General features: G+C 35.8%; 1 protein-coding gene across 1 annotated transcript in view; it reads left to right on the top strand.

The window, feature by feature from the left end:
- Nucleotides 1-27,764, top strand: part of RYR2 (ryanodine receptor 2) — a 753,550-nt gene that overhangs the window by 310,305 nt on the left and 415,481 nt on the right. The window contains exons 5-9 of the mRNA XM_072822940.1: nucleotides 2,326-2,346; nucleotides 8,971-8,985; nucleotides 15,952-16,026; nucleotides 18,904-18,982; nucleotides 21,898-22,010. Of these exons, the coding sequence (XP_072679041.1) occupies nucleotides 2,326-2,346; nucleotides 8,971-8,985; nucleotides 15,952-16,026; nucleotides 18,904-18,982; nucleotides 21,898-22,010 (303 nt within the window). The remainder of the gene's footprint in view (nucleotides 1-2,325; nucleotides 2,347-8,970; nucleotides 8,986-15,951; nucleotides 16,027-18,903; nucleotides 18,983-21,897; nucleotides 22,011-27,764) is intronic.

The raw sequence follows: 27,764 nt of genomic DNA, 5'->3' as shown, positions 1-27,764 counted from the left end.
TTTGTATTGTATTTTTAACTCCTGTCCTCTCTGCTAAATGAGGTTGGTATTTAAATTATATTTTGTTTTTTTAAATGTAAATTTTATTTGAAAAATGAGATTGTCTTTTTTTTAGTCTTACTGTGATCGAATATTTGATGTAATTTTCGAGAGATATTAAAATATTTATTTTTTTCTAAATTAATAAAATCTCTGTATTTTTTTAAAAGTCCCAGATGTTTAGATAATAAATGATTAGGATGAATGTTCATTTGTCTTATATGCCTTATGGATTTGGTAATTATTTAAACTATAAAATTAATCAAGGTTATTGTGAACTTTAAATTTCCTTTCCTCAATTAGCTCCTCAGAAATCATTCTCCTCTTCACCGTTTGCAGGCATTTAATGAAATGATTCTTGTTAACATTAATAAGATACGTGTCATGAAATCTTTCTGCATCGCTTATGCATAATTACAACTTTAGTGCACTTTCATCTTTTAAATCTGTGGGCCATTTGTCTTGTCTTGTGTGTTGATCTGAATTCACCCCTGGCACATGCTGTTTGCTAAGCCTGTCTTTGGGTCTTGGGATGCTGAGTTCGTTATATTGCTACTAATTCTTGCTACTTAAGAAACTATTTCTCTTTGTAAACATACATCATTAAAGAACTTCTATTACTAATTACTAATAGTAGTTTTGATTCTTGATTATAGGTTCTCTTCTAGAAAAATCCTGCAACTCTTTATCTTGCACTGATGCACAAGTGTGTGTGTGTGTGTGTGTGTGTGTGTTTGAGAGAGAGAACGTTTAACATTTAAAATTGAAAATAGTGATGGGCAAATATAATATCTTTGCTAATCATTGAAGTCACTGAAAGTATGGCACATTTTGTTTTCCTGACAAATATTTAAAAGAAATCATTTCAATTTCCTTGAATTGTTCTTAAAAGACCATAAATATAAGAATTTGTCCTTTTGGAGGTAGAAAAGTAAATGGTAACCATTTTATAACTGGGATTGAAAGAAATAAATTAATTAATAGGTTAATGTTTAAAATGAGCACCTGAACTTTATATCACAGCCAAATACCATAAAAATCTATAGTGAAAACTGGACCTTTCTGTTCAGTAAATTTTTCTTTCTTAAATAGCAATTGGTGATTTTAAAATGCAAAGGTTGGAAGGAGGCTTAGAACAGATTAAGAGGACTAAATAAATTATTAAATAAATCAAAGTACTCTGTTACAAGAAATTCAAGTGAATTTCTTGAATTCATTGAATTTCACTGGGGCTTCAAACAATTCCACCTGTATATTTATGTTGATATTTTTATGTCACTTTGTAATATTTTTAAAATAGCCATTCCGTAGGTTACATTTATGTACGCTTCCTCTTAGGCACTTGCTTACCAAGGGATGCAGATTCTTAAGTATGGCCCAAGATGTCTGCCTGAATAGCATTAGATTCTTCCCTGATTAATGGATTTTGTAAGGAAAACAGTTACCAATAAACTTAAATGTATGAAGGATCTGAAGCAAACCTCCAGTCTTACAGGACACCAATCAGATGTGTTATAGAAGGGGTGTGGGTTATGGAAATCTAAACTCTGAGACAGGGCATACCCCCCAATGTTGAATTTTGTGGTTGTCGTTCTGATTGATTTGCTAGGAATCCTTGGGCACTGTAGAAGGCAGTCTTTGTTGATGTATGTTTTTTGTATTCTACTTTATACTTTGGAATGTAATTATATTCACTTATTTTTTGAAAGATTCACATAATGACTGTGAGGCTAACATGCATTCATTAGTAAGTATAATTTTAAAAATAATTTGATGCTGATAGAATTTCAGGATTATTTGGCAAGGTATGCCTTTTGTCATACTGTGACATTTTACACAATATTAGGAAGATTGGAGTAAGGAATTTTACTTACATTACATGAAAGATTTTTATCATTAGATGCTATATTTCTAAATTGACCTTTTTCATTAAATAGATACTTATAATTAGAGGAGAATAGTAATCCATAAATCCAGAGGCCTATTAGGTTTGAAAATGAGGTAAACATTCATGTTTGCTTTTGAATATGTTGGATGATGATTATTTCATGTACGTTGTGCTTTTCTAGCCTAATAACTTTAGAAGTTCTGATTACTAAATTGAGGGTTTTGTTTGAGGATATTAAATGTTATTAATTAAAATTTTGAATACCTTTATTATCCGTTAGAATTGGAAGTATTTTGGTGCAGGGACCATATTTCAGTTTGTTTAAATGACATTAATTGAAACGTTGCCAGGTATTTATTTGTTTGCTTGTTATTTATTTTGGCTTTTTCTTTCCACAGCAAGTTGATGTGGAAAAATGGGTATGTGTTTCCATGTATTTACAAAGAAATTGTGATCTAAACGAGTGCATGTTTGCTGTTGCCTCTAATCGTTTTTGCTTTGCTTCCTAGTGTGGCTTGTACTATGAGTCCTCAAAATAACTGCTATCTTGTAATGAATGAATATTTTACTGGTCTCTAGAACTTTATAAATTTTTGGTTTTGCATCATCTGAAATGAGGTAGATTGAAATCCTCTTCATACCTTAGAAGTATATGCTTTCTATATAAGTGGCTTTGTAATTATGAAAGGCTTCTGATCAAAGGAAGGCTTTTATTATTAATGTTTATCTTTTATCAAAAAAATCTTGACTATTTCAAGTCCTACTTCTTAGCTCTATATTTTTTCCAGGAACTACAGAAACAAATTATGTATTTTGGGGCTCAGACTACCCAAGACAGGAAGCCTGGAGGGGAAAGGGCTGCTTCTCACTTCCCCCTGCCAGGTCCCTCACAACCCTGCCCATGGTCCAGTGTTCCTGTGCCTCCCATGTGGGAGAAGAGGAGAGTTGGCAGGAAATCTTTCTTGATGATAGTGCTGCTCATCAAGCTTGTCAGGTGTTAAAGTTGACTCTCTTTGGGACACTTCGGAGGGTTTTCTGGGGAGTGCCCATCACCAGAAGTCTGACCAATGGTTCTCTTGCTGCAGTCTGTGGTCCCCGCAGCTGGGTGGTGGTGATGATTGCCTTGTTTTCTAAGGTCTCTTGGGGGCATTTCAGACATCCCCAGGCTGGCTCTTTCTGGGGGGCCTGTTTGTTGGCAGTAAGCCACCTTACTGCCAACAAACAGGCAGTGGCAGCCCTGCACTCTGCTGCCACAGAGCCTGTCTTAGCCTGTCTCTTTATCTGGATCTCCAGACACAGTCAGACGCTGGTCTCTTGGGTTCTGCTTCCTGAGGGTACAGGTGTCCCTGAAGCCACTCTCACTGGGCTTGTGGTGGGGGGAGAGCAGGACTCTGAGCCTACCAGAACTTCCAAGAAACTATTTCTTTGCTCTCCAACTGCTTCTGGAAGATCAGAACTGGGGATCAGCCAAGGGCAACAAGCAAATTTTCACCTTGCTGAAATTCAGATCACAGGCATCCTATTTTAACACTGTTATGCTTGCTTATATATGTATTGCATTTAACAACCCCAGATGAAGACCTTTAGGAGCTTTCTAAAACTTCAATATACATGGAAATTACAATGGCTTCTTAATAATAGCTTCTTAATACATTTTCTGACTGTAATTCTGGATAGCGTCATCCAAGGTCAGTCAGTCTGTCTTCATCTTTTCTTGTCTCCCTCCCTCTTCTCTTCCTCTCTCCACTTACTTCCCAAGGTCTTTTTGAGCATCTTTGAGTATTTTACATTTAATTATGAGCCCATTGAGTAATCAAATGCTGCTCTTCATACACCAAGGGAGAATAATGTTGGTGAGTCCTGGATTAACAGGTGATTGATTGCCTTTTATTTTCCTCTACTGCTGCCCAGCCTTCTGGCACCCCTAACCCATAGCATTGGTCTAAACATGGGACCTGGGATTGTGTCATGGTTGGAGTTAGGGAGAAGGGATGGAAAAGATTGTGAGATTTTTCTATGTGAAGCATTGTTTATAGACTGGACAAGGTCTCATGTATTTCCTTGTTCTTTTCAAGAACACATGGATGCTGTTGTAATTATCAAAATACAAAATTCTTTCAAATATTCCTAACTCAATAGCAGTACAAAAAAATAACATGTTTTCATGTGCAAGTACTCTTATGTCAGGATCTGTGAAATACTTTCATGTTACCAAGGTTCATTCATGCTTGAAATGATTTGAAAGAAATTAGAATCTTTTATATCTTAATATACACAGTTTTCTATATGTAGGTGGTAGTCTGAGTATAAAGTGAGACTTTATGTACCTTCTGGTCATTATAATCCATATGTTCTGTGTAGAGATCAATTTGTTGTTTTTGATTTAGAGGAATTTTTTTTTTTTTATGAGACAAGCTACACAAAGAGGAAAGCCCTTGGTAGCTAGCTCTTCTATTTCATATTTTAGATGTTCATGCAGCTTGATGATTTACAAACATGTATCTGAGAGATAAAATGGGAGGATTTACCAGAATCATTTATTTTTCTTTACCCTTTTAGAGAAGAACTAGATAATTGCACACATATATATGTCAAATCCATTATACTCAAAGGCAGTCTGTCTAAATAAACCCTGCCTGTACAGAGTTGTCGATAGGTTGAAAATGACAACATTACTACCCATCTGCTCCCCAAAATATAATGAATTTCTAAAAAGATACCAGCATGTTCATAGCATTAGATGCCAGTGATCATCATTAATAAGGACAATGTGAGAGTGTAGCCATGGGTTCTATGGCTACAAGTACCATTACTCTCTCATGGGCCCCCTTTATATGCTTTCTGGGCGTACAATCAACATGTATGTCAATCAGTTCAGTCTTGGATATTTTCAGCGGGGAATCCCTAGAAAGTTAAACATTTACATACATCATAAAAATAGTTGAGGGGGTTGTTTTTACAAATCTATATCCATCTATGCTATTCGATAGTCTCTATTGGTACACACTTGAAACTTGGACTTGTTCATCTTAAACTTTTGTTCCCTGAAATATGTTGGAAATATGATTAACTTAAAAGAGCACCAACCTGTATGGGCCTAGAGGGTATTATGATAAGTGAAGTAAGTCAGAAGAAGGGAGATAAATACTGTATCATTTCACTTATATGTGCAATCTAATAAACAAAACAAATGAACCAAAAAACTCTCCAGAAACAGACTCATAGAGAACTAGTCATGGCCAGAGGGGAGGTCAAGGGGATGGGCAAAGTAGGTGAAGGGGATTAGGAGGTACAGACTTCCAATTATAAAGTTAAGTCACAGGGCGATCCCTGGGTGGCTCATGGGTTTAGCACCTGCCTTTGGCCTAGGGCATGATCCTGGAGTCCCGGGATCGAGTCGCATATCGGGCTCCCTGCATGGAGCCTGCTTTTCCCTCTGCCTGTATCTCTCCCTCTCTCTCTCTCTCTCTCTCTCTCTCTGTCTCTCATGAATAAATAAATAAATAAATAAATCTTAAAAAAAAATAAAGTAAATCACAGCCTAGGGAATATAGTCAGTAATACTGTAGTAATGTATGGCAACTACACTTATTGTGGGCAACGTGGAGTAATGTATAGATTGTTGAATTAATATGTTATACACCTGAAACTAATATAATAATTACGTGTCAGACTTAAGTAAAAAAAAATAGCCACCAATAACAACAAGTCTTTGGTGGTGAAAGACAACATAATGAGGTTTACCAATTGAATCCTCACTCCCAAACTAGAGCTATTACCAGTTGGAAGATTATGGAGAAATCATAGCATCTTGAGACCTGGAGAGAAAAGGTGACACATGAGGTGAAATTCGATGGATAGCTTGTGTGCAGGGTAGGACATTTCACCCTGTTAAACGAAACTTCAATTTTTTAAAAGATTTTATTTATTTATTCGCGAGAGACACAGAGATAGAGGCAGAGACATAGGCAGAGAGAGAAGCAGGCTCCTTGCAGGAAGTGCAATGTGGGACTTGATCCCAGGACTCCAGGATCACTCCTGAGCCGAAGGCAGACGCTCAACCACTGAGCCATGCAGGTGTCCCAGAAACTTCATTTTAAAATAAAAGGATTCCTGAGTCAAAATTTTGCCCCTGTCTCTCCGATTGTCACATTGGATGATTCTCCTTAGTGACAAGCCTCCAAATGTTTGTTTTGGGCTAATTCTGTATCTATATAATTTTTGAGAAGACATTTCAGTAAAGGTTCTTTTGAAACTTCTAAAACAGGTCCATATACCAAAGTATTAATTTTTTAAATCAACTGTCATCTCACAAAATTGAAATAACAGTTTAAAAAATTCAAGGTTGACCTGAAAGGTGTAATTATGGTGGAGGAGGTTTTTATGTCACCTGAATCACTGTGTCCTTACACCAGCAACAGATTGAATGCAATTATGCATTCTCTTGATGTCCGGTGTTTGATTACAATTTTCAGAGTAGAATATTACTGTTTGATTTGTTTTTCTACTCATGATCATTTGCAAGCAAAATCCCCAAGGTGTTTCTCATGTGCTAGATCAAATGACATACTCTTAAGAGGCCAGAGACTATTCTGGGCTTCAGTTTGCCATCCATTAGACCCCAGGGCTATCTATGTTGGAGTTAAGCCTAAACACCATTTCCCTTGCTGGTTCATGTTCATTTTGCATAATATGTGGTATGCCCAATTCTTGCTCACATTTGGAGCATCATCTGACCTACCAATTCTGGGACTAAACCTGGGACACTTAAGTACTGCCACTTGCGGTTTTACCCAAAGGAACTAAAATTTACCCCCTTTGGGTTTCATCCTCCACCAGTTTCTTTTAAGACAGAAAGCAGTGTCAATACATGTTGGTGCCTGGAGTCTAATTGTGTTTATAGCCCTGCATTTCTGTATATCATCTAATACAATTTGAGGTTTTATCTAATTATCTTCTCATGAGGGAAATAAATAATTGTAAACTTGTAAGCATAAGGTGATACTCTCTAACCTACATCAAGTCTATTCTCTTCAATATTATCTTTATGCATGAGTTTTTTTTAATCACATAAGCAATTTTTAAAGGATTTTTGTTATTCTTTTTCTGTTGCTTTTTATCATATCTACAGTTTACAATGAGATTAAAATAACTTATTTATCATTTTTGTTCTAATGGATCTTGCTTTCTTTTTTCCCTTGAATGATCCACTTTGAATTTCTCACAGTGTTACCACTTTCTTACCACTAGCACTTAAGCCAGATGGACCAAGAGATGATTTGTACAAAAAGCTCATGTTAGTAATGCCACAAATAACCTATCATGCATTTGATTATCTTTTGATAATGTATGTCTATTACATCTGCTATTCTGCAGATGAATATTTTGGCCTTGCTAATTTTCAGTATTCATTTTCTTTTATCAATATTTTCAGTATTCATTCTCTTTTATCCTCTATCCAGATTACTTTCCCTTATGTCTTACCCTTCTTGCAGCTAAACAACTTAGAAACTGTGAATAGCAGTCCTCAGACTCCCCTGATCATTCTTTTTTGTATTTACTACAGTCTTGAAGTAGTTTAACTTTAGATAACTGACAAAAATCAGGCTGAGAATATTTCTCAAGGAAAAAATGGCCAAAACCTAGATCAATTAAAAAAAAATCTCATGAATAATGTGTCTGTCATAAACCATATCTGTAGCAAAAAAGTTTGGATTTTTGTTTTTCTTTGAGTTAAGGCTTAAAAATGGTTTTTCCTAATTCCTCATGTAGTGGTAGCTGTATCACCAGAGATCACATATATGATGTGACTGGTCAGTTTCATCATGAAAAATGAGTTTTCTGATGTCATTTACCATTGATATCACTTACAAAAATGTAAGCAAACAGCCTATATTTTTAAAGATAAGAATGAAATGGTTCTTTACATTCTTTCCTTAAAATTATAATAGTAAAGGGGTGCCTGACTGGTTCAGTCAGAAGAGCATGAAACTCTTGATCTTGGGTTTGTGAGTTTGAGCCCCATGTTGGGTGTAGAGATAACTTAAATAAATAAAACTTTAAACAAATTATAATATTAAAAATAAAAGAAAGCCCTGAGTCACAATAGAGTTGCCATTTAGTAATATATAAAATACTATGCATGTATGTTTCAGGAAAATTGCTGTGATACTTAGAAATATCTGTTAGAAAACTTCCCCTTGCTGTTTTCTTTAAAATGAATGTATATATGTGTATCTTTTCTCCATAGGGCTTACACACTGTGACAACTAAATTTAACCCTAAGTTTGGAAATATAATGTCATTCTTCCTTCTTAGCTCTAAAACCTTTGAGTACATATCCTAAGAAGAGGGAGTCAAACTATATGGGTCTAAAGGAAATTGAAGAAATGCCACGCACACATTATGCTTTGTAGAAGCAAAAAAGAATGATTATAATATATGTAAATCATGAGAAGAGGCTGTGCAATTTTAAGGGACAAAAGTTATTGCGATTTTTTTCTCTGAAATTCACATCTCACAATATATAATATGTAGGACTTGCTTCTTGTTATTTTGCATGAAAAAGGAGCAGCTTATCATAGCATTTTAGTTTCCGATCCACTTTACCTGCTGCTAATCCACTATTACTAAACTTTGTTTGGGTTGCTATTTATATTACGGCATCTTTATGCAAAAACATGAAATCAAAAAACTTTAAAGCATTTTGAAGTGTAATTTTTGAGATTTTTGGGTTTTTGGGTGCTTAGCAATGTTATAAATTGAATCATGCATTAAAGTAGAGCAGCATGCTTTCACAGAAATAGGAAAAACTAATGTAAAGACATTTTTAAAGAGAGTTTTGCTTGCTACAGCTTTCTTTCTAGCATGTAGATGATATTAATTTTCCTTGTGACACCACAGTGAGTGTGATTTTTTTATGCTTATTGTTCACATGACCCCATTTGGAACAGTGGAATCTTTATAAATAAGAGGTATTTAAAAATAAGTCATTGAAATAATGTGTACTTAATGTTTATTCTCTTTTTCTTATGCCCCCACAGAAATTCATGATGAAGGTAAGGCATTGAATCATCTGTTTAAGTATGTAATACTTTATGCATTTGAAGTTTGGTTACATGTATTTGTTTATTTTTGAATTTATGGCACTTTTCACATTTTTGTTTTTAAAAATTAAACTTTGGAACTTTTAAATTTAAATAAACCATGCATTTAGATTTGACAACTTATTGAACAGCTTTTGACATCTTGGGTCATATTGTAATATGTAAAGTTTTATTTAGCCAATGTTAAGAATTTCTCTTGTTAAGGGCAGCCCTGGTGGCGCAGAGGTTTAGCACCACCTGCAGCCCAGGGCGTGATCCTGGAGACCCGGGATCGAGTCCCACTTTGGGCTCTCTGGGTGGAGCCTGCTTCTCCCTCTGCCTGTGTCTTGGCCTCTCTCTCTCTCTGTGTCTCTATGAGTAAATAAATAAAATCTTAAAAAAAGAAAAGAATTTCTTTTGTTAAAACATATATTTTTTCAATGGCTTTTCTTTAGAGTTTCCATTTCTGGCAGGTGACTTAGGGAATCAGCTCTTAATCTCTGTTCAGGTCTTGATCTCAGGATCATGATTTAAGTCCCACCTTGGGCTCTAGGATGGATATGGAGCTTACTTTAAAAAAAAAAAAGATTTTTTTTTCACTCTGAGGATCATATTGACTATTTTGTTTTTAAGCTGTATTGCATGAATATAGTAGGAAATTGATACTCTGGGAAATTAGAAGAGGCACCAAGTTATTGAATTACCTACTCTAGGAGAAGTGAAAATGATTTAACCCCTTTTCATTTCTAACCAAATTAGAAAAATGGGAAGGTTTTAAAAGGAGACAAACTCAAAGAGGAAAGTACTTGTTCATGTTATTGAAGAAAATATGCAAAGAAGGGAAGAGCAGAATGTTATTCTTCTGATATATAAACTAGAAATTTTTTTAGTTTCATTTTTATGTATCTATCATATTGTTTGTATGACATTCATGAAATTTAGTTTTTTATCCTAAGAGTCAAGGAACAGTATTCAGAGAAATTTATTGTATTCACTTAGTAAGGGCTTATTATAATTTAAAAATTCAAAGGAATATTATTAAAAAGGTATAAACTATGAGACCTGTTAAAATTCTGGATGCAGATTAGAAAGGTGGCATGTAAGGAAAGGAACCAAGTGTTCCCATTAGTCTGTGGACTTACCTAGCTAAGTCTGTCATTCATATTTTCCAAAACTCTGAACTAGGAGCATTGTAGGGTCCCAACAACCAGACTTATTCATGAACATTAAGAATTTGACAGTTTGGATGGGATGACAGAGCAGAGCACTTCTTTGGAGCCATCTGTCAAAAGGACACAAAAAATTTTCCAAAATTTCAAATAACTGCAGCTATTAGTTTTGGTAGAAGATACTAAGTATAACACTGGGAGAGAGAACATTAACTACTTAATTAAACATCTTGAAACAAGCATTTTAGTTGGCAAAATGGTATAAATAGCAGCAAAGCCTGAATATGTCCTCCTTGCAAATATTAATGCATAACTAATGAAATTGGGTTTGAGAAATTCAATTTCTCTAGCCCAATCTGTATTTACTGTACTCCTTTTATTGTCTTGCCATTTTATCATATCAATCCTTTATCTAATGCCATATCTACTTGGACAAGGGTGAATGGAAGTTACCTGAAACTTGTTTCAAGCTCTTTCATGAGAGTCTGGTGCATATAAAAATCAATGCAAACAAAAAGATGATATATAGAATCAATTTAAACCAGGTAGCATACCTAAAATAATTTAATTAGGCTCTTACTCCTTTTAACCGCAAAGCCAGAAGTCCAGTGGCTTATTATCTTACCTGCATTGCAAGATCTAGAAAGGTTAGAACTTGAGTAGAGGGTATATGCTTGAAATGATAGTAATTTAAGCCTCTTAAAAGGGAAGAGATGCTGAATTTTCTTCAGCTTTAACCTTTCAATCATTATTTTTTTTAAATACTTTATTTATTTATTCATGAGAGAGACACAGAGAGAGAGGCAGAGACATAGGTAAAGGGAGAAGCAGGATCTCTGTGGTGGGACTTGGTCCTAGGATCATGACCTGAGCCAAAGGCAGATGCTCAACTGCTGAGCCACCCAGGCATCCCCCTTTCGATCATGATTGTCTGTGGGTTTCATACCTGGACAGGTATATGTTAACCTCCTTGAAACAGACAGATGCTTGCTTGTGGTGGGAGCCCATTTCTGCTCTTGGGCACAATGGTTGGTTCGTACTGCAATAGATGTTAGATCTGCCCCCCCTCCCCCGCCACTTGGAGACTTTTGGTTAAGACCCTATCAGAAGTAAACCATCTAGTGCCAAGTGGCTGTCTTGACAATGTTAAATTGACTTTGTCAGACACATTTATTTTGCGAACCAAAGCCAGATTTCTCATTAGTTATTATAGTCATCCTGTGAGTCTGTTATGTGATTTGCTATTAAAGATGGCAGGACTAGGAGTATCTCCTGGTACTGGGGGACCCATAGGTTGACCAGAACACCAGACTCTGTAATAAAGATGGCAGGACTAGGAGTATCTCCTGGTACTGGGGGACCCATAGGTTGACCAGAACACCAGACTCTGTAATTCTGTGTGGCTCTGGTTGATCTTGTGCTGTTCAGATTTGCAGTTTTAGGTCCTTTTCAGATGATATGAAAGCTTAGGCATGGAGATATTTTTCTATTTTTCTCCCTGGAACAACTCATTTCTCAAGTTTTACTATTAGTATTTGAAGGTAAACTGGAAAGCTTCTCTGCTTTAATAGCTGAACACAATAAAAGGAGTTCTCAAATGTGAATTTCTTATTGTTGTTACCTGTTGTTTTAAATTTTGGCAGTGTAGCTAAGTATTACCTGCAATAATACATTACTGTTAAGATTTCACTATTTTACTTCTAAATGGCATGTTATGTCATAGCAGTCAAGGACTATAGAGAAGTTCTGTAGTCTGACTTATTAAAAAAATTTGCATAAAAGGACCTGGAATTATGAGTAATGTCCTACATTTGTTAACATAGCACTTCTGTACAGAAAAAAAAACTAGAAAAACAAAAAACCATAAAATATTTAGATATTATATGGTTAGTAAATTAGAGTTTTAAACAGCAGCCATACTAGAGACATGCTAATAAACTAATATATAACACAAACACAGATTTAAAGAACACAGAGCCAAAAACAAAACAAAACAAAATACCAAAAACAACAACAAAAGACAACCCAAACAACAGAAACATAGTGCTGGTAATTTTTATGTGCCTATAAACTCCTTTAGTTTATCTAAGTCATTGCTATTATGGTTTTATGTTTTATGCTTTTCTGCTCACATTTTAAGCTTTTGACAGTAATACTTCAGATGTAGTTACAGTGATCCAATTTGTCTCCCTTCCCACAGAGGAGAACAGATGAATAAATTATGCCCATTGACTACATATTGTTCTAAATAAATGTAAATGTAGAAGCATTTACATAAAAGCTTTTACTTATAAAATGGATCCCCTAATTGGACATCTTTGGCAAGATCCTGGCCAGCTAGAGGCGTAGAAATGCCTATTAATACTAAATTAAGATAATTTGTGTAAAACTTGAGATGAGGTTGATTTAGAATACATACAGCAATGGTGCTTAGATTTTGTTTGAATGTACTCAGGACTCTTTTATCCACCTAGAGCTCACGAGCTCTTGTTTTTTACACTGTTGTGTATCATTAAGCTTGTCAGTCATTTCAGAAGTAATGAGACCAAACCCACACACAGAACCGAAAACATGTTTTTAATTGATATGTTAAAAAAAGTCAATTTTTACCTTTTCATAACTGATGCCTAGCTCTCCAACATCGGGAATATGTAGAGAATTTGGAGATGATAGCTGTTAATGTTTTCGTTGTTGCTATTTTCCCTAAGAGGGCAGCAGCACCTTCATGTAGACCCCATCATCTACAGGAGAGGACAGTAGTCTAGCAGAAGTTGACTTCTGGATTCCAGTTCTGCTTGGGGCCTGCTCACTACTTGTACCACAGGCTTAGCGACCACAGAGATAGGGCTAGGCTGTGGTGATTGACAGCTGTATTTTCAGGGACAGGTAGGGCCTAAGTCACACCTGGAAATATACTTCAAAGGCTGTACATTTCAGGCAATACTTTTATGAAGAGGATCTGATAATCCATCACATAGTTGGAGGCATTAAGAAAATATAAAGAATTAATTCTTAAACTTCATTTTCTTTGCTGTTAGTTTGCAAATATTTGAAGGAACCTACATGGGATCCAGTATATAATTGTTGAGTGAGTAAATAGGATTTTCAGAGAAAACATTCATTCTCGATGCAGAAGAAAGCATTGCATAAGCTTATTATGCATAATACCCTTGGCATCAGGTGTACCGTACCTCTCAGATGGTGGACTTCTGACTTTTTGAACAAGTAGGACAGAGTATTTCTCTCTTATAATACTTACTGGAGAATTAGCAGGACTAGTTGAAGTATAGATGGCATTAGTGTAAATTGAAAGGTTATTTGCCTTATAGAAAATTTCATTTCCCACTTTTTTTTTTCCAATGAGTGTCTTTATTGCTTGTACTGTACAAATGGGGGGAATGGGGAAGGCCAATGGGGAGGACAGAGAATTGTCAGATAAATGACATACACAGAAAGGAAAAAGACCCCCCCACACACACTCCACTTCTTTTTTCAGTTGGTACATTTGAAAGCTCTACTTACTCTACCCATGTGTAGATATGGGTAGAGTATCTACCAACAGGTAGCATATTGACTTCACAAAATGCCAAGATTATCTTTTCCCATGTGTGATCTTGAGAGGCAGGCCAGCTTTGAGCTTCCTGCTCCATGAGCTTGATGGACTTCTATCTAGTTGGTCCTAGCAGGATTCTGATAGCATAATATGGTCATATATCTGAATGCTTATAGGTTTAGGTTTGGGGGACTAAAGTGAAAACGGACATTTTGTTCTGGGGTACTGAAGTAATTCATCACCCAGCAGTGATGATCTTTTACTCATTGAAATTGCTCCAGGGGATTCCACCGTCCACATAAGCACAGTGTTGTAGAACCTTGAAAGAATGACCTTAAAGGTACCAGAAGTTCCCTACAACAGTGGTGTAGTCCCTAAATATTTGCTCACTTAAATGAAAGCAAGGACCAGGCCAAATTTAACAAAAAAAACTAATATGACTGACCAAATCAGAAAACACAGAAAAGAACTAAGGTACCTTTTTGGATACATCTCACATGCGTAATTTTTTTTGACAAATGTTTATTGACTGTGAACGGAACGGGTTATCCACTCTGCTCAAGAATGGAAATTACACTTTTTTTTTTTTTTTCTGATTTGGAGTCAGGTAGAGTGGTATCTTTTATTTTAATTTTTTTAAAGATCTTATTTATTTATTCATGCGTGATACAGAGAGAGAGGCAGAGACACAGGCAGAGGGAGAAGCAGGCTCCATGCAGGGACCCTGTTGTGGGACCGGATCCCAGGACCCCAGGACCACAACCTGAGCCAAAGGCAGATGCTCAACCACTGAGCCACCCAGGTGCCCCAGAATAGTATCTTTTAAAATGACAAGTTAGAGGGCAAGTAGTGCAGACCCTGAGACAGAAGTTGCATTCTCTTTGTGTTAACAGTGCTCTCTTAAGCAACAAAGTTAGCTTAGTGTGGGTTATCTGCCTACTTTGATGGGAGTTCTACTAAATCCAAATCTGTGGCATAGATTTGTATTTAAGTGGTGAGGCAATCTACAGTGTAAAATGCATAATTGTCTAATTGCATAAAATCTATAGTTGAAATTCAGACACTACACTATCTGCATTAGCTTCACCAACTTGAACATTTGTGTCTTTGTGTGTGTGTGTGTATGTGTATTATATATAAGTGAACTATATAGGCAAAGTCTTAGATTAAAAGGAGTACTTTCCACTTTGGGTTAAATCTGAGGCCTTTTCTTTCATTTCTTAAAAATGTTGTTTTGATTGGTATGACTGTCGAGTGTTATTCAAGCACGGCAGTATTTTATGACTTTGGAGCCCACGTATGATATGAAAAGCCAAGCTCCTATCAAAGTGATCCAGATAAGACAAGTTCTGAGGAGGACTATGTTTTTGCAAAGTAGACATTTTCCCTTTTACTCTCAGGAAATGAGAAAAGTGAGTCTCCTTTTTTTAAAAGCAGTTTTTCTTATTTGAATACCTTTCCATACCTGTTCTAAGAACGATTCTGTGGTCTTTTGAGCATAACATGTAAATTATTTTTTATTTTAAGAAAATATTTTAAGAAATTGTATGGAACAATAGGGAGAGGTATCTTCTGAGTGAAAAGAGTATAGTAGTATTAGATATTAATGTACTTTCTTCACTTCTTAAAGTCCACATACACAAGTTAACATCATCACTGTCTATCCTGAGTTCTCCTGGTGATTTGTAAGCATGCTAAAATTTGAGAAGCATGCCTCTTTCATATAAAAAAAAATGTGAACTCTTTTAAAAACAATTGGAAGGCATGATAAAAGTCTTAAACCTGTAGATGGTTTGATCAGTTTTGTGTTTTAAGAAGATTCATTCATTTAGCAGGTATTTTTCTAGTCCTTATTGTGTCCCATGCATTTTTGCTGAGAACCTGGAAAAGGATGGTGAATAAAGTACCATAGCCCCTACCCAATGCAGGTCACAATATAATGGGAAATACAGACAATAAATAACTAATAAATAATTATAAATTATGATAATTACCAAAATCAAGTTTATTCTTTGAGGACTAGATCAACTGTAGCTACAGTAGAGATTTCCTTGATAGCCTCACTCCAATTTAAATATTCTTATGATAGAACTTTGCTTAGGTGTATGTTATGCTTTCCCACTAAACTTTTCCTTGATAACAAGAGAGTATTTTACTGACTTAGTTAAGTTTACTCTTTTTTTTTTTTCTTGTTGATCCTTTCTGTTTTCTACACAGACTGCTCAAGGTGGTGGTCATCGAACACTTCTGTATGGACATGCCATATTGCTACGCCATTCCTACAGTGGTATGGTGAGTAGGCATTTGGATATCATCTCTCATAGGGTCTGTTTAGATATACATCATCAGGAAATGTTAGTAATAGTATTTCTAGTGATAGTATTAATGAATTCTGTAATTGTATGTGTTCTTTAATATCTTTGTGTCCTCTTTAATTTTCTCATTTATAAAATGAGAGTTAGCTTAGATGATCTGTAAAGTCCTCAGTTCTATCACTTGTGACTTTTAATAGACTGATTTTAGGAGGAGGGAGGCGTAAGAATCAAATACAAAATATTTGATAAGATAAAAAAGCTGTATCCAATATGGGTTATCCTTATAGGTATAGGTATCCATATACATTTCCATCTATCTATCTAGGTATATATTTGCACTTTTATATATTTTTATAGTCATTCTATTCTTTTGAAAGCTTTATTAAGTTATGAAAGCAATACATATTCATTTTATAAAATTTGGAAATTACAGATCATGTTAATGAAAGTGGGGACTTTTTAAAAATTGTAATCTTTTCTGTTCTTGAGAATTTCTTTTTTACATAATTGAGATCTTACCACAAAACCAAACTTATATCCTGATTTTTAAAAACATATTATTGTAGCATAAGCATTTTTCACATTATTTAAATAGCCCAGCATTTGGAAGCATAATATAATTGATTATCCCTTTTAGGATGAAGATAATTCTGGTAGTATTTAAATCATACAAGAACAGGTAACTAAGCATAGCCGCAATATCAGTACCCAAAACATATTAAAAATTGTCAATCCTAATCACAAATACCAGTGTGAATATCTGACTTAAAATTCTGGTTAAGAATTCAAAAGAATAGGAAGAGAAGTATGGGAAAAGTATAGATACGATTTTAATGATGACTTAATACCATTTTTATTAGTGTGCTTCATCATATAAATAGAATCAAATAAGAAAATTGTGATCATCTTAACAGGTGCTGAAAAAGGATCTAATAAAATTCAACATCTATTTCTAATAAAAACTAAGCAGTGATGATTCATTTCTCATGATAAAGAAAATATAAATGTCAAACCAGTAATGAACATCAATCTTAATTGTCACACACTAAAGTGATTCTTGACAAAACTAATTCAAACAAACAAACAAATAAATAAATAAAACCGAAAATACCTATCTGATGTTCCAGAAATCTTGGCTGACACAGCAAGATATGAAATAAAATTAAGGAATGTACTCTAATAAAGTAGCTGGATACTAGAGAAATGTATAAATACAACCTATTTGCATACAGCAATCATGAATTCAAAATTCATGGAAAGACTTCTATTTCTAATACCAATCAAAACATAAAAACTGCATTAAATAATAAATAAGAGGGTCTGTTTTAAGAAAACAAGGTTAGGATCCTGGACTTGGTCAGTAGATCTAGGTTCAGGCTCACTTTCCTATATGGTGTTCAGCCTTGGATACTGTGTTGAACTTCTTTAAGGCTATAATTGCATGTTAAAATTTTATTCATCTATTCAATAAATATTATTTAGCACTTACTGTGTTCTAGGCACTGTTCAGGGTACTGGATATAGTAGTGAATAAGGTCATGTCCTTGTCCTCATGGAACTTAATGAACATTTAGTGGAATAATTATATTACCTACCTCATAGTTGCTGTGAACATTATGGGAAGAAAAAATATATGTTAATAGTTACAGTGCCTAGTATTGTAATATTATTGCAAATATCACAGAGAACTTTAACAGGATAAAGGCAGAAAACCTCAGGTACCACCATGGGCAGCCTTTCTCAAGGTTAAACTCATATTCCTACAGTGACTAAGAACAATGTTTGAGGACCTCTGATGTATCTTTTCTATAACTCTGAGAGCCAGTGGTTTGCAGTCAAAAGACAGAAATTGGAATCTCCAGGTCAATTTGATTTTGTATCCCCATAGCACTGACTTCCACTTAATATGCCAGCACATCTATCCCCTGATTAGTTCATTTCCTTCCTCCTCACACTTATAGACACTTGCTGAGATGGATGGACCAATTTCACAATAAGAATTTTCTAGGCTTTACATTATTGGTCCAGTGACTCTGGGAGATCTAGGCTTGCTCAATGCCTGAATTGTCTCTGAGTACTCTTTGCAGGGCTCCTGTACTTGTGGATCGAACACTTGTTTGCTATAGATTGTAGTGTATCTTGACCTCATACTGCATTCATCCTTGTGTCCTCATTCTTATACCAGCTAACAAGATTTTGGAGTTTGGGATGGAGGTTAAGGGAGTTGAACTGACAAATTATCTGAAACTTTATGTACAAGAAAATACAATTAGGGAAACTGAAAGAGGAGGGGAGATTTAAGGCGATGATGGTGTTGCAATAAACACACACACACACACACACACACACACACACACGATAAAACCTCACTGCAGTGAGGTGACATGCTGTGCACCAAAATAAATTCCAGATGGATTTCAGAGAATAAAAACTTAAAAATGAAAACAAAAGTAGGAGATGAGAGTGAATAGTTTTCAAATTTCTGTTTGGAAGAGAGATTTCCAACTGTCAGATCAGGTTGTACTTTTGCTTATGATCATGAATATCCATGAAGTGAGAGACATACAAACATATACCCAGTTATGTTTCTTCTTTTCCTGACAGAACACATTTCCTTAGTCTTTTCATGAGGGAGAGGGAAAAAGAGTTCATCTCCTTTAGAACATTGCTCCTAATGACTGCTGCATAAGTGTTGTTCTACCTCAGACGATGAAAAACCTGGGTTCTGCACAGAAGCATCCAGATATGAAGAAAAAGATCGATAGAGGTTTACTGATACCAAACTATGCGTCAGAATTAGACTCCCATAGGATTATAAATGTTTAGTGACAACTACTGATTCTGTATCTTTTAGTATCTGTGCTGCCTCTCCACCTCCCGGTCTTCAACTGATAAACTGGCCTTTGATGTTGGCTTGCAAGAGGACACAACAGGTGAGCACTGTAGTCACCAGTGAGGCTGTATTTAGTGAGGGCATGGCAGGGCTTGGACTGGAAGAAGTGATAGGACACAGAGATACGTTAGATAAATGTTCTTATGGATGGAGTCAGGGAAAAACCGAATGACCTTTAAAGGAAAGTTTTTAGTAGAAGGAGGAAGTATACTGTTCCTATTGCTTTATGTTCAAAGTATACCTCAAACCTTATTCTTTTTAGGGACTTGGATAGAAAAACAATGCTTATTACATACATTACTGGCTGTTGACCATATTAGTGTGCATGGATCAGTTCATGAAATATTACTGCACATCTCCTTCATCTTTTACCTTAAAAATATTTTAAGTCAAAAAAATGTATCATACTCAATGTCAGCAGTCAAGCATAAAAGGGAGGAAATGAAAGTCTGCTTCATTGCTCTGTCCAAAGGCCTATATTTCCAAATACTAGTGTATTTTTGTATTTTGAAACAAAAAAAAATGTATACATTAACACATTTATCTTTTCAGAGAATTGAAATAGGACATAGGCTCTATTTATGTTTCTGTTCTCAGTGCTATGAGGACTTTACACTTTATATACCTCCAGTGTGATTTATTTAATCTTTTACAATGAGCATGCATGACTTTTGGAATTAAAAATAAATAAAAAACCAAGTAGAAAAAAAAAAAAGGAGGGAAATAGACCACATCTTACTCAGCAGTTCCTTTCACGGGTGGGATCAAGCTATCACACCTACCCCCTTCCTTCCTCCTTCCTAATTTCCCATACTCTAAATTTTTCACAGACAAAAAATGGCTAAGAATAAAGTAACACTTACTAACCTAATTAACTGTTAATAGACCAACATATCACCATGCATGACAAATTCCAGAATCCTAGGCACCAAAAAGGTAAATACTGGTTTTGTTGTTTTTTTTTTTAATTTAATTTTATTTATTTATTTTAGAGGTGCTGGCAGAGGGAGAGGGAGAAGCAGATTACCTGCTGAGCATGGAGCCCCATGCTTACCCTGAGATCCTGACCTGAGCTGAAACCAAGAGTTGGTCATTTAACCAACTGAGGCACCCAGGCACTGCAAGATAAATACTGTTTGGATTTTTATTTCATTTTATAGCAGCTCAGTCATTCCTCTGTATTTTTACTCATTTTTAAAATTTTTCTCTTTCAATTTACTTCAGCATCAGTTGTGTGAAAAAGTCTTCAGTTTTCTCTCTCAAAAGGAGTAAAGGACATGCAGGATCTGTAATTTGTTTTCATATATTGAGACGATTATGTAACAATCAAAACAACAAAACAAGGCAGTCCCTCCCCCATGTCCAACCCTATTATGCTACTTTTTACTTTTTCTGAATTGCTGAATTACTGTATTTTTTGTTATGTGCCTACCTTGATCATATTAAAAAAGGCAGATGGCTTTTCTTCCTTGTTGATTGATGTATCCCCCCAGCTACTAAAGAAATGATTAACCAATAGTGGGGACTTTGTAAATGTTTGAGTGAATGAATGAAAATTCCCTGCAACTCTGAAAATGTGAATTGAATGAATAACAGATCCTGTAAGATGACATTCAAATAAGACTGTGGTTCATTTAAGAAAAGCATCTCAGGGGCAGCCCGAATGGCTCAGTGGTTTAGCACTGTCTTCAGCCCAGGGCGTGATCCTAGAGACCTGGGATCGAGTCCCATGTCAGGCTCCCTGCATGGAGCCTGCTTCTCCCTCTGCCTGCTTCTCCCTCTGCCTGTGTCTCTCTGCCTCTCTCTCTGTCTCTCATGAATAAATAAACAAAATCTTAAAAAAAAAAGAAAAAGCATCTCAGGACATACATACTGGTTGTAAGAATGCTTAAGAAATGTTATTGGGTAATTAATTTACACAGTTATGCAAAATGAATTTTTATTTTAGTGCCTACAGTATGCTAGTAGGAGATGAGGGAACCCCAGTGAACGAAACATAGGGTTATGGAACTTAAATTCTGACATTGGGGAATTAGTAAAGAAGAAAACATTATGTGTTAGGGAAAAATAATAAAGCTGGTCACAGGGGCAGAATAAGTATTACATAACAGATATCACTGAAAAACTTTTCATTTTTGAATAGAACTTACATTTAGACTCTAAAAGGGACTATAGATAGATTAAAGAATGGTTTGCTTAAGTTTTTATCTTAGCTAATGGGACTGGAGACCGAATTGATATGTGGCTCATAAGGCTTATGCTTGACTTTTTCTAGAAGATATGATTTGATTTAATGTGTACCCAGATATTTTTAGAATGTATCCTTACATAGTAGGATTCTCTTATATTTTACCCTTAGATTAGTGAAAACTACCACATATTAAAGAATAAAACAAGGCACAGAAGAGTACAATTTCAGTGACAACCCTTTGTATCTATTTTTAATCCATATCCCACAAGAGTACAGAGTTTTAAGATAGCTGTAACACAATTTTCGCATTACAACACTCCAAGTCCTTTTGAAAATCATGTGCCAGAAAACTAGATGTTAGTACAGAGAGCAGTGAGCATGTGATTATATAAAGAATGCAGTAAGATGAGCATCACTGGTAAATTTGGCCTATGGGGTAAATAAATATCCTTATAGCAACTCTTAGTAGAGGGGAGAGACACCAAACTTTGCAAAATGCCACAACTGGATTCCATGAAAAGAATCTTTGCATTTCAATATGTCTTTATCCTAAGCTAATTTGGCCTAAGCCTTTTGATTTTCATGGTCTGTGAGATGAACTTGCAGTAAATCTCAAACTTCTGGAAGCTGTGTCGGACAGACCATTTTATTTATTTTCAAGAGGCTGATTTGTAAGCCTTATTTTATCGCTCTTTTTTATTTTGGGGGCACTGGCAAAGAATTGATTTTAAAGTAAGAGGTATCTCTTTATGCTCATCCTGCAGGTGAGGCTTGCTGGTGGACTATTCACCCTGCCTCTAAGCAGCGGTCGGAAGGAGAAAAGGTTCGAGTTGGAGATGACCTCATCTTAGTCAGTGTGTCCTCTGAGAGGTATCTGGTAAGTGGGATCGTTTGGTCATGCGTTTGGTGATAGAATAAGGCACAGGCCAACGCAACTTTCTCTGTAAACCACAGATTGCAAATTATCTAGGGAAGTTGCTTAGAAATAAGTCCATATCTGTCTTTGATGAGTGACAACTCCATAAGTAGAGGGATACTATGACCTTTGTGCAAATGTGGCCTCCCAAGTTTATTTAGACAGGCTTCCTGTACGCTTAGTTTGTGTGTTCATGATCCTGATGGCACCTGTTCTTGGATTATTGTATTAATGGCATGTGAACACGGTTTCATTATGAATTCAAAATTCTGCATACCTTATTCTGTGCCCGCTGAAGAAGGCTATATTAATGAGTTTGTGATTACCTATTTTGACATTCATGAAAGCAGGTTATAAATATGGAGAGGCTCATGCCCTGGTGAGAAAGGAGAAATAGGGAAAATGAAAAGCAGTTCCAGTCTCATCCACACAGCATTGTTTCAGAGGGCAGGGATTAGAAATAGGGGAATGAAAAAGAAGTTTGTTTGATCTTTGAAGGTGTATTTTATTTTTGTGGCAAGGCCATTATATGTTTGATTTAATGTACTTAGTAGACTGTATTTTTGCTAAAGAATAATCATATTCGCAGAAGAGTGAAATCAGTGGGAGTGTGAAGGACACCAGTGGAAAATATTTTTTTTATTTAAGGTTGGAAAAGTAGTCAGACAAACAGCAATGCTTGGTTGACTCAGTTGGTAAAGCATGTGACTCTTAATCCTGGGGCTATGAGTTCAAGCCCCACTTTGGGTGTAGAGAAGACTTAAATATTCTTTAAAAAGTAATTTAAGATTAAATGGGGTATTATAAACTTTACATGAATATTTCTATGAAAAATTCCAAACATCATAGTGGATGATGATTGAAATAAAAATCAGAAGTAAAACATGGTTTCAGTTAAGCAGACACCGGTTTATAGAAAGTGTCTTCTGACAGCCATAAATCAAAATATTATTTGTGTGTTCTTGATTTAGAATTAAGTAGGTAGTTGGCACTCCTTGCTCTATGAACATGGAATTAGTGGGGATTTGGGGGTATTGGAAGTCAGTTTTTGCTTACCAAAACATTTAATTCCAATTTTGAAGTGAGAACGGTTTTGTTTTACTTGCTCTGTGGAAGGAAGTAATGATGAAGACAGGGAAATGATGGAACAGTGTTCGTGTAACTGACAGGGAGTGTTAAGTTAAATGGAACATCTAGCATTGCCTAGCTAAAAGGAGGCCTGGAGCAGGTCTCTCGTTTTGCCTTGTAACCAGTGCAGGTGGAAACCGGCACCATCCACATTTCTAGGAAAATACAAGTGTGTCAGCCTGTGAAATAAGCATTTATTAAGCACTTGCTGTATGCCTATGCTTTTTAAAATACTGTATTAAAATGCTGTACATCTTGATGAGGAGACAGACATTTTCAGTTGTAGTTTTACATGGAAACCAATAGAAGCTAAAAATAATCCGTGCACACTTTTAAAGATACACATATCTTATTTTGATTTTGGCATAACTGTTCATGTTTTTTGCTGTATGACTTGTACTTCACACTCCATGGCAGACTTTACTTGACATAATGTCATCATTATGCACCAAAGGAGTAGAAAACTCGCAATCTTACAGGGGTGAGGGCTTCTAGCATCAATTCTCCCACCACATGTCTGAGAGAGTCACTTAATCCCTGGAGTTCTGGCTTTCTCCCTTGCAAAATGGTGATGATTATACTTAACACAAGGTTTCTGGATGAAGCAATAACACAATGAATTTGAATATGGTTTGATTGAAAAAGCACTATACACATAATAGCAATAATCATAATGCATGAGGTTCACCTTCTTTTGCCTTTAGAAATAAATAAACCTCAAGATTAATGAAATTCACAACTTCTTTTCAAGCTGCATTTTGGCCAATTTATGCAAGTTCCTTTTCTGGTAATATTTGAGTGCTACAAACGATGGCTAACCTGACTGTTCAGGTTTCATTTTCATTTGGTAATGAAGTCACTGCTTTTACTGTTCATCTCTATGCACCTAGCATATTGTAGAAACCACAGGAAGGACCAAGGGTACATGGCACATGGTTTCTACCCTCAGAGAATGAGTGGAAAAAATGAACCAAACACATGTGAAACTGTATGAGAATATTACAAAGCAGTAAGTAAGTGTCACAGTTTACATTATGGGCAAAGGATATGGAGATGGTTCATTATTATCCCAAATTGCCACGGTGGTTGATTAGAAGGATCTAGAGAAAGTGGCATATAGGCAAGAAGTGAAGGGGTGAAAGGGACTTGGGAATATGGTAGTTGGAATAATCTACATACTGAAACTGGATAACTAAGATTGGGCTCTCTGTGTCTGTATATTTGTTTATTGGTGGAAGGCCTGGTAAGTATGAGCCTGGGCCAATCATATAACTTCCTAAAACTCTTCAGTTTCTTCATCTGCAGTGTGCTGATAATAAAGAACCGAGCTCACAAGGGACGTTGAGAGGATTAAATGCTTTGATCCACGCAAGACTTGTAGCTTTGTGAATGGTACATTGAAGAATTGCTTATGAGTCACTAACCACTATTTACCTGGGAAGTTTGTACTTACTAAGAATGGTTAAGGAAAGGGCAGATATTGAACCAGAAAAGAAGGTTGGGAAGAGAGCAGTGAAGGGAGTAGTAGAGTGGATTTTAGGTAAAGGTCTATCATGGAAAGCCAGATTCACATTCTGGGAAGTTGCTGATGTGCTTAAAAGTAAACAAGAACTTTGGCTGAACACACGTTAGTTAAAACTACTATAAATTTCAAGTCCTTGGATTTGTAACTTTTGGTCATGAGTGTCTATATTGACCTTTGATCTGTTTTCTGTCCACTAACTGTGGTAGTTAAGCTGAGGTTAAGCTATCGAAATGTGCATTTGGTATTCTAATATAGCTCATAAATGTTGGGGGGCTAACTGGCTGAAATGGGCTTTAAAGGCCTGATTTTCATCCTGTGCTCTGCAGAGGTGACTCATGGATGGAAAAGGGTGCTGTGCTGGGCACTGGGAGCCCCGGGCTCTGCCCTCCTGTTTCCATGCTGGATCTCTGCATATGATTTCCTGCGAATAAAGTGTCTTATCTCTAGAAATGGTTATAAACCACTCATCCAAATACTGTCTTCTCATCTGGCTGTTTCATATTCTAATATGGAATGATATCTTAATCCTCATTTCAGGGATAGCCAAGAGTAGGAAAAATGCCTTTGCTCATAGTGGAACTACTTAGTTTTTCTTTTAAAGAAGACTTGGGCAAAGCAGCTTAAATATAGGAGACACAAAAAATTTAAAGTAGAGAAAACATGGCCAAGTAGGTATTGCTGACTGTGTCTATTTCAAACTAAACAAAATAAGGTAAAGCATACAGAACAATTTTTATTGGTTTAGAAGGACATGAAATAACCCTGGTGCACAAAGAAGTCTTCAACCCATGGATTGGATTGCTTGCATTGGAAACATAGATTTTTAAAAATTTTTTTTCTTAATTAGGCCATCTATAGAAACAGGTGTGGGTTTTTTTGTTTTTAAGATCCATGAAAACATTGCCAAACAAACCACTGTCTGAAAGTAAATTAGGAAGAGCAGAACCCCACAGTCAAAAGAATGATGACAGATGCTTAAAGAAGACTCTTCTGGGCTTCATAAACATTTCCCTACCTCTCCGCTACCCATCTCTGAATTTCTATTAAGAGTTACTTTGTGTTTTGATGGCATTGAATAAGTTGCTGAACTGCCTCAAGTTGCATAAAAATATCGATAACTAAAAGGACAGCAATCATAAATATTTTCAAGCTAATTATTGCATCAAACATCGCATTTTTAAAATTTATTTACTCTGAGCCTTTTTTTTTCTCTCTGTAGCTCAGGTGATGGGAGCATAGAATATTACATTTGGAAAACATATCTGTTCTGTGCCCCTCATTTTTTTCTCAGAAAAAAACAAATGAAGCTTGCAGGGTGATATGTCTTGCTTACTTCTATTCCCTGTCACTGGATGATAATTTGTCTCAAATGTTGCTCACCAGGGCCCAAATGCCTGATGCTTAGAGAAATGGATGTGTTGAATAAATGCATTCGATAAAGGTTGGATTCAGATATTCTTAAAAATTTTTGTGCCATAGACCCCTTTGGCAATCTGAGAAAGCTTATTGACCACTTGTCATTGTAAGGCTTTAAAATACATAAAATAAATGCATAGGATAATAAGGAAAACTAAAAGTTAACAAAGCTAACAAAGTTCAGGTTAAGAACTTCTGCCAGATGATTTAGAATATCCTGTTTGAGATTTTGTGCTTCTATTATAAACTGTCCTGTTACTCAAAATGCCATTCTTGAACCAGCAGCCTTGGTTGTCATTTGCTTGCTTCCTGAGTTCAAATCTGCATTTTTTGACAAGATCCTCAGTGGATGCCTGTGGGTATTAGATCTGGAGTGTCATCAACAGAGGAGTCAAAGTGATCTTTGCTGGTGGGTTGATGCTACCATGGTTTGTAAATTCTAGAGTAGTTACATGTTTCAGCCTGAGGCCAGCTTTTCTTTCACCCTCTGACAACATCTGTTCTGCTTTAAGGACAACTTATCTTAGTTTTAGTAATTGAAATTGTTACTGCCTTCTGAATATTTAATAGGACAGGCCTGACTTGCTCCTGTTCTTTCTCAGATTTCCCTGTGCTGTTTAAGCAGCAAAATGAATTAGAAACATCCAAAAATAGTTATGCCTCCAGGATATTTTCTTGAGAAGGGTGAGCATTATCTAGATAAGTTTATATGGAATAATACGATCTTAAGGATGCTTTTTGGACTTTCTCTAGCAAACTGAAATTTTTGTATTTTTATGGTCCATTCATAGATATTACTTATCTTTTAACTTAGATAGGATTTGAAAATTACATCTCAACCCTCCTCCCCACCCCATTATTTTTCCATAGTGGCTCCTCCTTGTCAAGTGTGAGTCCCTTGTTCTGGAACCAGATTTCTCTGCGGATCCATCTCTCACTGTCTTCCTAAATATATGCTCTGAGCCCCACAGATGAAACTCTCTGCTGAGCAATATGTTCCCATATCTCTGCCCCTTGGATACCCTCTACTTTTTGTCACAGCATTCCCCTTATCACAGCCTGTTGTGAGGTCCAGGCCACTTCCAAATATGAGGTTTCCGGTATATTAAAAAATGAAAACCTCCAAACTGGTTTACAAAATGGAAATTGTTTCATAAAGATTTTGGCCTGTTTTAAGCATTCTACACTTAGCATATTAACATTATTATTACGCATGTGCAAATCATTGTATGTATAAGCTTATTGGGAACAGCATCTCTAAATACAGAAATGAGTGGCCCAGACCAAACAGTCCTACTGGCCTTCAAACCCCTCATCCCTCAGGAAATACCTTCTCTCTTGTGTAGATGTCACCTGTCCTCAGGGGTCAACGCACCGAAGTGTATTCCAGTTAGGTTGGCTATAGGTTGGCTAAAGCGTCCTGTTTTCTCAATTCCTGTATTACTTTGATTACATTTCATCTAACATTAAAAAAACAAAAAACAAAACAACGCTGACCTGTAGCATTTTGTGTGTATATTTTACCTTCCCTTCCATGTTACAAGCACTCTCAGAATAATGTGTTCTATTAATATGTAATACAGTGCTGCATACATAGCATGTTCAGTGAAACATGATGAATTAATAAATGATAGTAGCCTACTTAT

The sequence above is a fragment of the Canis lupus genome, chromosome 4 (assembly GCF_048164855.1).
Source record: "Canis lupus baileyi chromosome 4, mCanLup2.hap1, whole genome shotgun sequence".
In the NCBI taxonomy this organism is placed as follows: Eukaryota; Metazoa; Chordata; class Mammalia; order Carnivora; family Canidae; genus Canis; species Canis lupus.
Note: the sequence above shows the minus strand (reverse complement) of the source record. Positions and strands in the feature narration are given on the sequence as shown.